General features: G+C 42.2%; 1 protein-coding gene across 2 annotated transcripts in view; it reads left to right on the plus strand.

The window, feature by feature from the left end:
- TMEM44 (transmembrane protein 44) overlaps window positions 1–9280 on the plus strand; it is a 319479-nt gene extending 310199 nt beyond the window's left edge. For both annotated transcript variants that reach the window (XM_053710206.1, XM_053710207.1), the window contains one exon: window positions 8780–9280. In XM_053710206.1, coding sequence (XP_053566181.1) covers window positions 8780–8884 — 105 coding nt within the window. In that variant the 3' untranslated portion in view covers window positions 8885–9280. The remainder of the gene's footprint in view (window positions 1–8779) is intronic.
- The last annotated feature ends 3757 nt before the right edge of the window (window positions 9281–13037 follow it).

Below are 13037 nucleotides of genomic sequence, written 5' to 3' on the forward strand. Positions count from 1 at the left end.
TTTACGTACTAAACCTGGTTTTCTTCCGAAAGTTGTTTCTAACAAAAACATTAACCAGGAGATAGTCGTGCCTTCTTTGTGTCCGAATCCAGTTTCAAAGAAGGAACGTTTGTTGCACAATTTGGATGTAGTTCGTGCTCTAAAATTCTATTTAGATGCTACAAAGGATTTTAGACAAACATCTTCTTTGTTTGTTGTTTATTCTGGTAAAAGGAGAGGTCAAAAAGCAACTTCTACCTCTCTCTCTTTTTGGATTAAAAGCATCATCAGATTGGCTTACGAGACTGCCGGACGGCAGCCTCCTGAAAGAATCACAGCTCATTCCACTAGGGCTGTGGCTTCCACATGGGCCTTCAAGAACGAGGCTTCTGTTGATCAGATATGTAAGGCAGCGACTTGGTCTTCACTGCACACTTTTACGAAATTTTACAAATTTGATACTTTTGCTTCTTCTGAGGCTATTTTTGGGAGAAAGGTTTTGCAAGCCGTGGTGCCTTCCATTTAGGTGACCTGATTTGCTCCCTCCCTTCATCCGTGTCCTAAAGCTTTGGTATTGGTTCCCACAAGTAAGGATGACGCCGTGGACCGGACACACCTATGTTGGAGAAAACAGAATTTATGTTTACCTGATAAATTACTTTCTCCAACGGTGTGTCCGGTCCACGGCCCGCCCTGGTTTTTTAATCAGGTCTGATAATTTATTTTCTTTAACTACAGTCACCACGGTATCATATGATTTCTCCTATGCAAATATTCCTCCTTTACATCGGTCGAATGACTGGGGTAGGCGGAGCCTAGGAGGGATCATGTGACCAGCTTTGCTGGGCTCTTTGCCATTTCCTGTTGGGGAGGAGAATATCCCACAAGTAAGGATGACGCCGTGGACCGGACACACCGTTGGAGAAAGTAATTTATCAGGTAAACATAAATTCTGTTTTTCATACTGCTTGTGCAATCATGGCATAAATGGTTGTAAAAGCTTCTCTGGGATCCCCTTTGTTCAGAAATAGCAGATATGGTTTTGCCATTGATTTTTGGTAATTAGAAGGGCGCTAATTGCAGCTCCTCAAGACACTTCCATTATTTCTGGAAATGAAAGGGTTAATAAGGTAGCGTGTAAGGTTAATTTTAGCTTTAGTGTAGAAATTAGCCTCCCACCTGACACTTCCCACCCCTTGATCCCTAACTGATCCCTCCCAAACAGCTCTCTTCCCCCACTCACTCCCATCTTAGGTACTGGCAGACAGTTTGCCAATGTAAAAATGTAAGGCTTTTTTTCTGTTTTCAGCAATGTAGGATCCCCCTACATTGGTTTTGGTTGTGAATGAATACAACTGTAGAAATACTTGTAACCCAAGAGTGGCTTTTCGCTGTATACTATCCAATAATACTTTGTCTTGACAGAATTAGGCAGTAGAATTCCAGTACATCAGAAAACCAATTTCACAGTTTTTGGGCTTTTCTGTTTTAACAACCTTGATCTATTGAAAACATTTTTGTCCTGTTTCAATTGGCATATACTTTATAGGTTTATATACTTTTATAGGTTCATTTTTTTCTCTGTTTGTTATTGTTCATATTTAGTTCATGTGTTAATATGTATAATCATTTCCTGCTGTAATAAAAAAAACAAAAAGCAAAGATAGATATTGACAGTTCTCATGTAAGTTATAATGTATGTTTTAAATCCATATTGTATCCTGGATCAGTGTGCCTCAGTTTTTGTTTTCACTTTACTTAAGCCATATCAAAACATACATATGTTTTACATCATATAACATGAATGTAGTACAGAACTTAGAAATATTTAGTACATTTTATGTAGTATAGAAAATAAAGAAAAAAAATATCTTTTATAAACTGTGTCCACTTCTTACTCATGCGGAGCTTAAATGAAAAGCATCTTAGTATGGGTATTCGGATGCGTGGTTAGCATCTGAAAATGGCCACTCACAGCATTCGGTTATTTTCAGTGCCAGATTTATTCTTGTTAAAATGCAACATACTAAGTTTAAACAATCTTAGTTTGCACTTTCACAAGAATAAGAGCCAAATGCTGATAGTGGTCACCTTCTTATGCATTCTTTAAGTCCTTCCTTGACCATCCACGGCCTGGGGACATCTAGCCATAATGCATTTGGAAAATAGTGCTAACAATAATTGTATTATTTATATCTTCCCAAGAAGACTCAGAATGCTTTATCAATGCACTGCTGTTAACTTAAAAGCAGTAGCTGATATATAAGTCATTAATCAACCTACTGGTACATTTTATTGACCTCAGAACAATGAAAGGCTGAGTCTGCCCTGCCAAAACTGGAACCTGTAATCCTGAGCTTTGCATAGATACTACAGCTATCATTTTTTTTTTTTTTTAACTAAAGTGATTAATCTATGCAAAGAAATCACAGGAAACTTTTAAATGTTCAGGATACTTGTATAAGTCAAGTTAAACTAGATAATGCTTTAAAGGGATATGAAACCCAAAAATGTTTGTTTGTGATTCAGACAGAGCATACAATTTTTTTAAAAGTTTCCAATTTACTTCTATAATCAAATTTGCTTCATTCCCATGGTATTCTTTGTTGAAGAGATACCTAGGTAGGTGTCTGGAGCACTACATAGCTGAAAATAGTGCTGCCATCTAGTGCTCTTGCAAATGGATAACATTCTTGCAAAACCGCTGCCATATAGTGCTCCAGAAATGGGACGGCTCCTAAGAATATGTCCCTGTTTTCTTTCTTAAAGGGACAGTAAAGTCCAAATTTTTTTTTGCTTTGTTCTCTTGGTATTCTTAGTTGAAAGCTAAACCTATGAGTTTCATATGCTAATTTCTTAGACCTTGAATACTGCCTCTAATCTGAATGCATTTTGACCACTAGAGGGCATTAGTTCATACTAACATTGAGCTCATACAAGTGAAGTTACCCTGGAGTGAGCACTGATTGGCTAAAATGCATGTCTGTCAAAAGAACTGAAGCATATATACAAGGTAATCACAGAGGTAAAAAGTGTATTTCTATAACTGTTGGTTATGCAAAACTGGGGAATGGGTAATAAAGGGATTATCTATCTTTTTAAACAACAAAAATTCTGGTGTTGACTGTCATTTTAAGACACAGTGAATCCACGGAATCAGCAATTACTGTTGGGAATATCTCTCCTGGCCAACAGGAGGAGGCAAAGAGCACCACAGCAAAGCTGTTTAATATCACTTCCCTTCCCACAACCCCCAGTCATTCTCTTTGCCTCTAGTGCAAGGAGGAGGTGACGTAATTAGGTGTCTGATTAAGATTCTTCTATCAAGATTTTTTGTTTTGAAGCCAGAGCGGGATAGCTCTGATCTTCCATCACAAGCTGGGCTTAGTTGTACTCCAAGTTAGTCTCTTCAGTAGGGCTGTGGTAGCTTTTAAGCAGTTAGGAACTTGTAAAGTGTGCTTTGCTGCGTTTAACATGTTGCTGCCCTGGTATAGAAAGCCTGAGTAGGTTATTCTGTCTTTCTTTTTACACAGGTCTCTGTGAGGAGCGGCATCCTCTCATACTTTGTGAGTCGTCTGACTGCCAGACGGCTAGAATGCAGGTAAGTGCCTTTTGTTCTTCTAGGGCTAGAAGGCTGGCACTGAAAGGGTTAAGGACCCTTTGCTTTAAGTGGGACAAATCCTTTATGGATGCTTAGGGCAGTGTGCATGCACATTAATCATGAGACTTGGAGACTTAGGGGTTAATCTTCTTCATAGCAAGGAAGGGGTTAACCAACTTGGGGCTTAGATCTAATTTTAGAACTTTTTATTATGTATTTTGGCAGCCCCTTTTAGTGACTGAGTGGTCTAAAGTGACTAGGTCAGGGGAGAGAGCGCAAATGGCGCCATTTCTAAGGGGCTGCATAGCTGTGCTAGTGTTTTAGGATGGACTGAGCACACATTGTGGTTTCACTTTGTTTTCTGCTTCGCTTTTAGAAGCGCTTCAGCATGGAACGGAGTAGAAGCGGCACGAGGGTGCCAGTGTACTAATTAAAGATTCTAGCACTTAATCTATGCATTTGACAGATAATTCCTCTTACATAGAGGAGAGTTAGTAACGTAACAAAGCTTCCTTTCAGCGCCGGTTTTTGGCCACGCCTCCTTTTACTTTTCAGAGAGGCGCCATTTTTAGATATGCCTGAGCGTGTATTTTTTTAACTCTGCCTCGTTCTCCGACATGAGAACGGAACAGAGTTGTTCTGTTTGCCTCGTAGATGCATATGGATGTAATATATCTGTTCTAGGTCATTTTCTATGCCTCTGGAGTATGGTAGAGACTTTCCTATTTGGAACTCTGTGAAGATAAGCAGGCTGTGAGAGCAATATGCTTATAAGCTAGAGGGAAATGACTTAGTGATCTTAGCAACAATGAGATTGATTGCAGTATGCTTTTACGTTTATTAGTTTATACTTTATTTCTAACGTTAAAATAAAGTTCTCTTCCTTGTCCTGTATATGTACAAGTTGAATGTGTTATCAGAGAATATACTGGAGCTAATTTCTTTATTACTGGGCTTATGTTATGAACAGTTACTGATATGTATGAGGAACATTTAATTTTTAAATAAAGCTCATCTGTTCCTTTTAAATAGATTGTATCCTTTAAAATCCCTTTCTGGAGTTTTTGCCTCTAAGAATAAGTTTAGACAGTTTAAGATGTCTATTTTTCTGTACTTTCTTGTTAATTAAGCAATTGATTGTTTAGATCAATCTGAGGCTTATGTCTCCTAGGATGATGCTGTTTAGGCAATGCCACAGCTCTCTCCCTTTATGTCCCAAGCCTCTTTGGCGTCACATGCAGTGTCCTGTGGTTCCTTTAAATCTCCTGGAGAAGTATGTGTGCTTACAAATTTTGCAGCTCAGGTGTCCTCTGCGATATCTGTGGCTTTGTCAGGAAAATATGCAAGAGGATATGTTTAATTTCAGATTGTAAGGTTTCTGCTCCATATTCTACTACGCAGTAGCTCTCTCTCCAGTAGTTTTCTGAGGATGAAATCTCAGATTTGGACATTTTAATTCCTTCATCTGATGCTGAAGTCATGTTCTTCAGATGTAGGCTTGATTACTTTGAGTGTTTAAGGAGGTTTTGGCTACTTGGACGACATTGATTCCCTTGTCGTTATCAACCTTTGAAAGTTTGTGAACTTTATCATTTCTATGATGATCCTTCCTATTAGGAAGTGTTTCTAAACGTGCCTTGGATTTTACACAGGATTAGGAGAAGCTTACCTTTCTCCCTGTCTCCTGTCCTTTATCGGATTTTCCTGTCACTGACTCCATTATAATTCACGGTGCTCTGAGTAGAAGGAAGCTTTTCTACTATGACTCAGAGTACTTCGATCCTTTGGAGGGTAGCTGCTCCTTTACAGATCCGTGGATAAGAAGCTGGAGGTTTAATTGTTCATTTAAAACAATGCCTTGTCTTATTAGACATGCTGTGCTAATCCGCCGGGCATTGTGGATGAGAAGCCTACTTGTGGCTTAGCAGTACAGCTTAGGCTTTATAGTTCTGCAGTTGCAGGTTCAATATTTTATGTTTCCTTTCAAGGATGAGACCTTGTTTGGACTTGGCTTTCAGTATTGTCTCGTGCCTCTTCGGGTGAAGTTCTATCTAAGATTTCCTCCCAGGGGCAGATTTCTCATTCTAGAGTATCTGCAATCCAGGTATGATGAGGCATTCCTTGAACTGGGTTCAGGACCTTCCTCTCTAGGAAGGATAGTTCCAGTCCAAGTTTGGGGACGGGATCTAGGTATTTCCTAGAGTTTCTCATGTTTTGTCCTTCAAAGTGGTACCCATTCTTCTTTGATCAAGAGGACCTGTTCAGTCTGAACACAGACCTGAAGAATGTGTCTTTATTGTCCCCATTATCTGGATCTTCTCAAGTTTCTGAGTCTTGTCATCCTAGAAAGGCTTTTAGGCCTTGGGGTATTATTAGGGTTCTCTTCTGGACAATATATGTTTCAATGTCATCCTCCGAGCACTCTCTCTTTCAAGAGATCTTGTCCATCTTCTTTCCCATGCATGGGAAATTAATCTAGAGAAGAATTTATTTGTTCCATCTACAAGGGTGATTTATTTGGGGACCTTAATAGATTCTCTATCATAGGAGAAGATTATAACAGAGGTCAGATAATGAAGGATTATTCCTTTTCTTTTCTCTGCAGTCTACTGTCCGGCCAACAGCGAGCTCTTGTGGTCCGGTAAATAGTTTAGCATTTTGGCAACCAGAAGGTTGGGAGTCTGGATTCAGCTGCAGTTTTTTATTTTCCATAGAACAGAGAATATTCGGATCTGTCTCAGAGGATAGATCTAGGTCAGTCGACAAGAGTCTCTATCCCGTAGTGGTTTCTCAGGAGTAGCTGTCTCAGGGCACGTGCTTCTAGAGACATTCCTGGGTGTTGTGTCTATGGACGCCAACCTGCGGGCCTTGGAATCAGTCTATGGACTCGGAAGTGTCTTCTCTCCTCTTTAACATTTTGGAGTTGGGAGCGATTTACAATGCTCTGGTGGCCTGACCTCAGTTGTCCTTACTGAGGTCCCTCTGGTATAGCTTACTGGTTAGCACACCTAGCTGGGAAACCAAAGTTCGAGAGTTTGAATCCACTCAGAGGTGCTGGTCCCTTGTGTTGTGGCTTATTCGGCTGCTCTTGGAATTTAGAGAGCTAGAGCTCCTGATTCTATTCCAGTCGGACAATATCACTTCAATGGTTTTCATCAACCACCAGGGAGGAACTCTGAGTTCCTTAGCCATTTAGGAGGTGTCTTGGATTGTTCAGTGGGCGGATGCTCACAATTGTTGTCTATCTGCAATCCACATTCCAGGAGTGGACTTCTGGGAAATTTATTTCCTGAGCAGACAGACTTTCAATCCCGGGAAGTGGGAACTCCATCTGGAAGTGTTCTCCAGGTTAACAACCAAATGGGGGTTGCCGGAATTGGATCTGATGGCGTCTCGTCATAACACCAAGCTCCCAAAGTACGGTTCTTGGTCGAGAGATCCTCAAACCTTTCTGATAGATGATTTAGCAGTTCCTTGAAACTTCAGGTTGGCATATCTCTTTCCTCCGTTTGCTCTCCTTCCATGAATCATCGCTCGGGTCAAGCAAGAGAGAGCGACGGTGATTCTAATAGCTCCTGCGTGGCCTCGCAGGATCTGGTATGCCGATCTAGTAGAAATGTCGTCTCTACCTCCGTGGAGAATTCCTCTGAGAAAGGACCTTCTACTTCAGGGGCCCTTTTTTCATCCAAATCTTGTTTCTCTGAAGCTGACTGCTTGGAGATTGAATGCTTGATTTTAGCTAAGCGTGGGTTTTCTGAATCCTCGTAAGCCTGTTGCTAGAATGATTTATCATAAGATATGGCATAAATATCTTTATTGGTGTGAGTCTAAAGGATTCTCTTGGAGTAGAGTCAAGATCCCAGGAATCTTATCTTTCTCCAGGAAGGCCTGGAGAAGGGGTTGTCTGTCAGTACCTTCAAGGGTCAGATTTCTGCTCTATCTATTTTGTTACACAAGCGTCTGGCGCACATGCCGGTTTTACAATCCTTTTGTCAGGCTCTGGTTAGAAACAGGCCTGTGTTTAAATCTGATGCTCCATCTTGGAGTCTTAACCTTGTTCTTAAAGTTTTGCAACAGGCTCCGTTGGAGGCTATGCATTCCATAGATATTAAGTTATTATTTTGGAAGGTTTTGTTTCTTACTGCTATTTCTTCTTCTCGGAGGGTTTCTGAAATCTCAGTTGTAGTGTGACACTCCTTAACTCATATTTCATGCAGATAAGGCAGTTCTTCATACCAAGTTTGGTTTTCTTCCTAAGGTTGTTTCGTACAGAAATATTAATCAGGAAATTGTTGTTCCTTCTCTCTGTCCTATCCTCCTTCTCATAAAGAACGTTTGATGCACAACTTAGATGTTGTGCGGGCTCTTAAATTCTATTTTGCAGGCGACTAAGGATTTTCGTCAGTCTTATGCATTGTTTGTTTGCTTTTCTGGGAAACATATGGGACAGAAAGCTACTGCCACTTCTCTTCTCTCTGGTTGAGAAGTAATTTTCGTTTGGTGTATGAGACTGCTGGACAGCAGCCTCCTGAGAGAATTACAGCTCATTCCACTAGGGCTGTTTCTTCTTCTTGGGCCTTCAAGAACGAGGCCTCTGTGGAACAGATTTGCAAGGCTGCGACTTGCTCTGCTTTGCACACTTTTTCTAAATTCTGCAAATTTGATGCTTTTGCCTCAGCTGTGGCTTCTTTTGGGAGAAAGGTTCTTCAAGCAGTGGTGCCTTCTGTTTAGGTTAACTGTCTTGTCCCTCCCTAATCATCTGTGTCCTCTAGCTTGGGTATTGATTCCGTGGACTCACCGTGTCTTAAGAAAGAAAACAAAATTTATGCCCTTATTTCAGACAGTTTTTTAATATAAACCTCAGGCACCTCTACACCTTATTTCCGTTCTCTCCTTTTCCTTCAGTTGAATGACTGGGGGTTGTGGGAAGGGAAGTGATACTTAACAGTTTTGCTGTGTTGCTCTTTGCCTCCTCCTGCTGGCCAGGAGTGATATTCTCAACAGTAATTGCTGATGGATTGTGGTGGACTCACCGTGTCAAGAAAGAAATACATTTATCAGAATTCACTATCAGAATTTATGAAAGAAAAAAAATTTGGTTTTCATATCGCTTTAATGTTTGAATGCTATTGTATGTAGCAGCAGATTTTATTTTATTTTTTTACTGTGTAATGAACCCATCTCTAATCTTTGTTGCAGTGGGACTTTGAAGATCTGACTTCTGATTGGAAAAAGAATGCTGGCATCTTGTACATTGCCCCTAATGACAGTTGTGTTATGAATGGTTATGGTAAAGAAAACTAGCTCAAATATGTTAAAGAAACCCATGGAAACACCTCTATCTAAAAGACAGTTTTTTTGGCCTTAATAAACCATTAATAACTGAAAAGTTGTGAAGAAAAAAATATTTCCCTAATAATATTACCAGAGAAAAGCTACCGAGTTGTCCCATGCCATTTTCTTGACCAATGAGTGTCCGTAGAGAAGAGAAGAAAACCATTAATGTATTTTTTCATTCAAAACTGTTCAAGCTGTAAACCATTAAGTAACATAATGGTGTGATTTTGGAGTTTGCATTGTAATAAGCCATGTGATGCAAATGGCACAGCTGCTCATGATTCTTTTATGACATTGCAAATGTGCTCTCTTGGGATTTTTGTCTGGAAATTCCTTTTTGAATAAACCAAATATAAATGGTTACACTGGGATGTGTATCAATTAAACACAGTATATGGAGTATGGAAATTCTAGAGGGAAAAATGTAAGCTGTTTTTGTACAGATTGAAATAATTTTCTTTCTAGCTCAGCATGAGGGAAACATCACTAGTACCATATGATTTTCAAATCGGAAGCTCACAATACCCTTTTCCATCTAAAGGGGAGGAGAGTCCACAGCTTCATTTATTACTTGTGGGAATTAGGAACCTGGCCACCAGGAAGAGGCAAAGACACCCCAGCCAAAAGCTTAAATACCTCCCCCACTTCCCTCATCCCCCTGTCATTCTTTGCCTTTCGTCACAGGAGGTTGATAGAGAAGTGTCTGAAGATTCGGAGTAGTCTCTTATGGAGGGTTGTACTCTTCGCAATGGGACTGGAGTTTTAAGAAGTCCTGTCAGCCTCTCAGTGAGAGCTTGGGTGAAATTTAAAGTCCGGAGATGCAGGGAGAGTCTTTCTGCGAAACCATCCAGACTCATTTTAACAGCTCCATAAGCAATCGGCTTTGACGAGTTTCGCTGCCTGCTTTCTACACTCAAGTCCATGTCAGGAGCGATGCTATTACACTGTCACACTTGAGAGGCTGTGTTCCTGTTCCACGGCATAGATTCTGGTAAGATTGTTTCATTTTTTATACACATAATGATAATACAGAAGACAGCGTGATACCTTTTTATCTTTATAGAATCAAGGGTTAATATCCCTGATAGGGGGATTATTGAACAGGGAGGGTTTATACATAATATTGTTTGTGTCATTGCTGCAAAATGTGTGAGATGAGACTCTGGCAATGGGTGGACTTTAGTTTCATTTCCGGGAGTATTTGCGCAGCAGATTTAGCTCGTTTTCTCCCTAGTGCAGGGGTGGCCCTGTGAGGCATTCCTTGTGGTCGGGTGTAGCCTAATAAACTTCCTTTGTTTGACTGGCGGTGCAGAGGACAGAACGGCTTCTGTGGTCCGGGTCATAGGAGGTGGTGAGTGCCCTGGCCATTGGAGGTTATAAAGGTGCCACTTTTTATATATTACATCTAGTCCGTAATAAAGTCGTAAGCTATGGAGGACTCTGACGCGTTAAGTGTAGTAATTGTGTTTATTGTGAGGAGGTTCCGGTAGAGCCGCCTGCTCAACTATGTTCCACATGCCTTGATAAAGTCACGACATCTAGAAAGAATGTCTAGTACTACTGAGCCATCCACCTCTGAGGGTTCCCCGTCCCGTGAGGTGCATTCCCTACATTCATCTCTGAGTACACATGCAGCGCCCCGGGGCATGACTCTCCTACGGGAGAGATCCGTTGGCCATAAGATTTTGCAGATCAATTGCAAACGGTCTATAAGGTGATTAGTGCCTTACCACATTCTGCCAAGTGTAAAGTAAAATATGGTGATACGACCCGGGGTCATATACTCCAATGGATATTTCGGAAAGATTATCCACTGACGAAGACGACTCTGAATCTTCGGAGGACGTTCCTTCTAGGTCGGAGTCTGTCATCTAAAGCTCCAACTGCGGAGGAGCCTGACTTTAGATTTAGGATGGAAAATTTGCACTTTTTGCTGAAGTAGATGATTGCTACCCACAAGGTTCCGGAAGCGAAACTACCGGAGGAACCTTCAATTCCTAAGCTTGATAGAGGACAGGGTGGTGCCTCAGACCTTCCTGGTTCCTATTAAGAATGAATCGGAGAGATTAGGTTCTTCCTTTTCCCCTTCTTCCTTTAAGAAACTGTTCCCTGTCCGGACTCCCAGCTCGAGCTTTGGGGGACTGTCCCTAAGGTGCATGATGCTATCTCTACGCTCGCGAAGTGGGCAACGATTCCTCTTAAGGATAGTTCGTCGTTTAAAGAGCCCATGGATAAAAAGTTAGAAAACATGTTAAGGTAGCCTCAACATATTAGTGTGAAGCTCTGTCTGACATGGTCGAGAGGGAGACTACCTTCGACGAGATCCAGGATAGAATTAAGGCCTTAAGGGTCGCTAATTCTTTTATTTGTGATGCCAATATGCAAATGATTTGCCTGAATGCTAAGGTATCAGGTTTTTTAGTTCTAGCCCGCAGAGCTCTGTGGCTAAAGTCGTGGTCTACGGACATGACCTCTAAGTCCAGACTGCTATCCCTTTCAGGGAAAGATCCTGTTCGGTCCAGGATTGGACTCGATCATTTCCACGGTTACGGGAGGCAAGGGTGCTTTCCTACTGGAGGATAAGAGGGTTAAGCCTAAGGGATGTACTTTTTGTCCCTTTCGTGCGGACAGGGCCCAACGCCAGCAGCCCACCGCGAAAGCGGATCAGTCCAAGGGTACTTGGAAGCCAGCTCAGTCTTGGAATAATTCCAAGCAGAACAAGAAGCCCGCTGAAACAAAATCGGCATGAAGGGGCGGCCCCTGACTTGTCTCCGGACCAAGTAGGGGGCAGATTATCTCTTTTCTCAGAGTCCTGGTTACAGGATCTTCAGGACCCTTGGGTTGTCGCCCAAAGATACAGGATAGGGTTCAGATCTCATCCACCTAGGGGCAGATTCCTCCTGTCAAATCTGTCTTCCAGACCGAAAAAGAGAGAAGCCTTTCTAGATTGTGTGAGGGATCTCTCTTTTCTCAGAGTTCTTGTACCAGTACCCCCAGCAGAAAGGGGTTTAGGGTACTATTCAAACCTTTTCATGGTCCCAAAGAATGAGACCTAAAATGTTTTAACAAATTTCTCTCTGTTTCATCATTCAAGATCATCAGATCTCTTCTGCCCCTAGTTCAAGAGGGTCAGTTCATGAAGACAGTAGACTTGAAGGATGCCTACCTTCATGTACCGATTCACAGGGATCATTTCAGGTTCCTGAGATTTGCGTTTCTGGACCAACATTTCCAGTTTGTGGCCCTTCCCTTTCGTCTGGCGACGGCCCCAACAGTCTTTACAAAGGTTCTGGGGGCGCTACTTGCAGTGGCCAGATCCAGAGGCATTGCTGTAGCACCCTATCTGGACGACATCTTAGTCCAGGCGCCGTCGTTCAGCCTCGCAGAGGATCACTCGAGGGCCCTTCTTTTGCTCAAGTCTCACGGTTGGAGGATAAACTCAGGAAAGTGCTCCCTGATTCCCAGCAACAGGGGGGAGTTCCTGGGGACGATAATAGATTCAATATCCATGAAGATATTTCTCACAGATCAGGGATGCAGGAATATTGCGTCCCCCTGTCTTGGCCTTCAGTCCTCCTCCAGTCCCTCTGTGGCTCAGAGTATGGAGGTGGTCGGGCTCATGGTATCCAGCATCAATGTCATTTCATTCGCCAAGTTCCATCTCAGAGCTTTTCAGCTGTGCATGTTGAGACAGTGGAACAGCGATAATTCAGATCTATGCCAACAGATTTCTCTGGACGTTCAGACGAGGGATTCCTTTGCTTGGTGGATCCGTCTGCAACAACTGTCCCAGGGGACATCCTTCCTGAGTCCGTCCTGGGAGATTGTGACCACAGACGTGAGTCTAGCAGTGTGGGGTGCTGTTTGGGGTGCCAGGATGGCACACGGAAAGTGGTCTCGAAAAGAGTCTCTCCTTCTGATCAATATTCTTAAACTTCGAGCAATCTACAATGCTCTGAAGGTATGGCCTCTCCTGGGGTCGTTCAACTTCATCAGGTTCCAGATGAACAACATTACCTCAGTGGCTTACATCAACCACCAGGGGGGGGACAAGAAGCTCTCTGGCAATGAGGGAGGTTTCTCGGATACTGCTCGCTCTCAGCAATCTACATTCCGGGTG

This window comes from Bombina bombina, chromosome 4 (assembly GCF_027579735.1).
Source record: "Bombina bombina isolate aBomBom1 chromosome 4, aBomBom1.pri, whole genome shotgun sequence".
Lineage (NCBI taxonomy): Eukaryota > Metazoa > Chordata > Amphibia > Anura > Bombinatoridae > Bombina > Bombina bombina.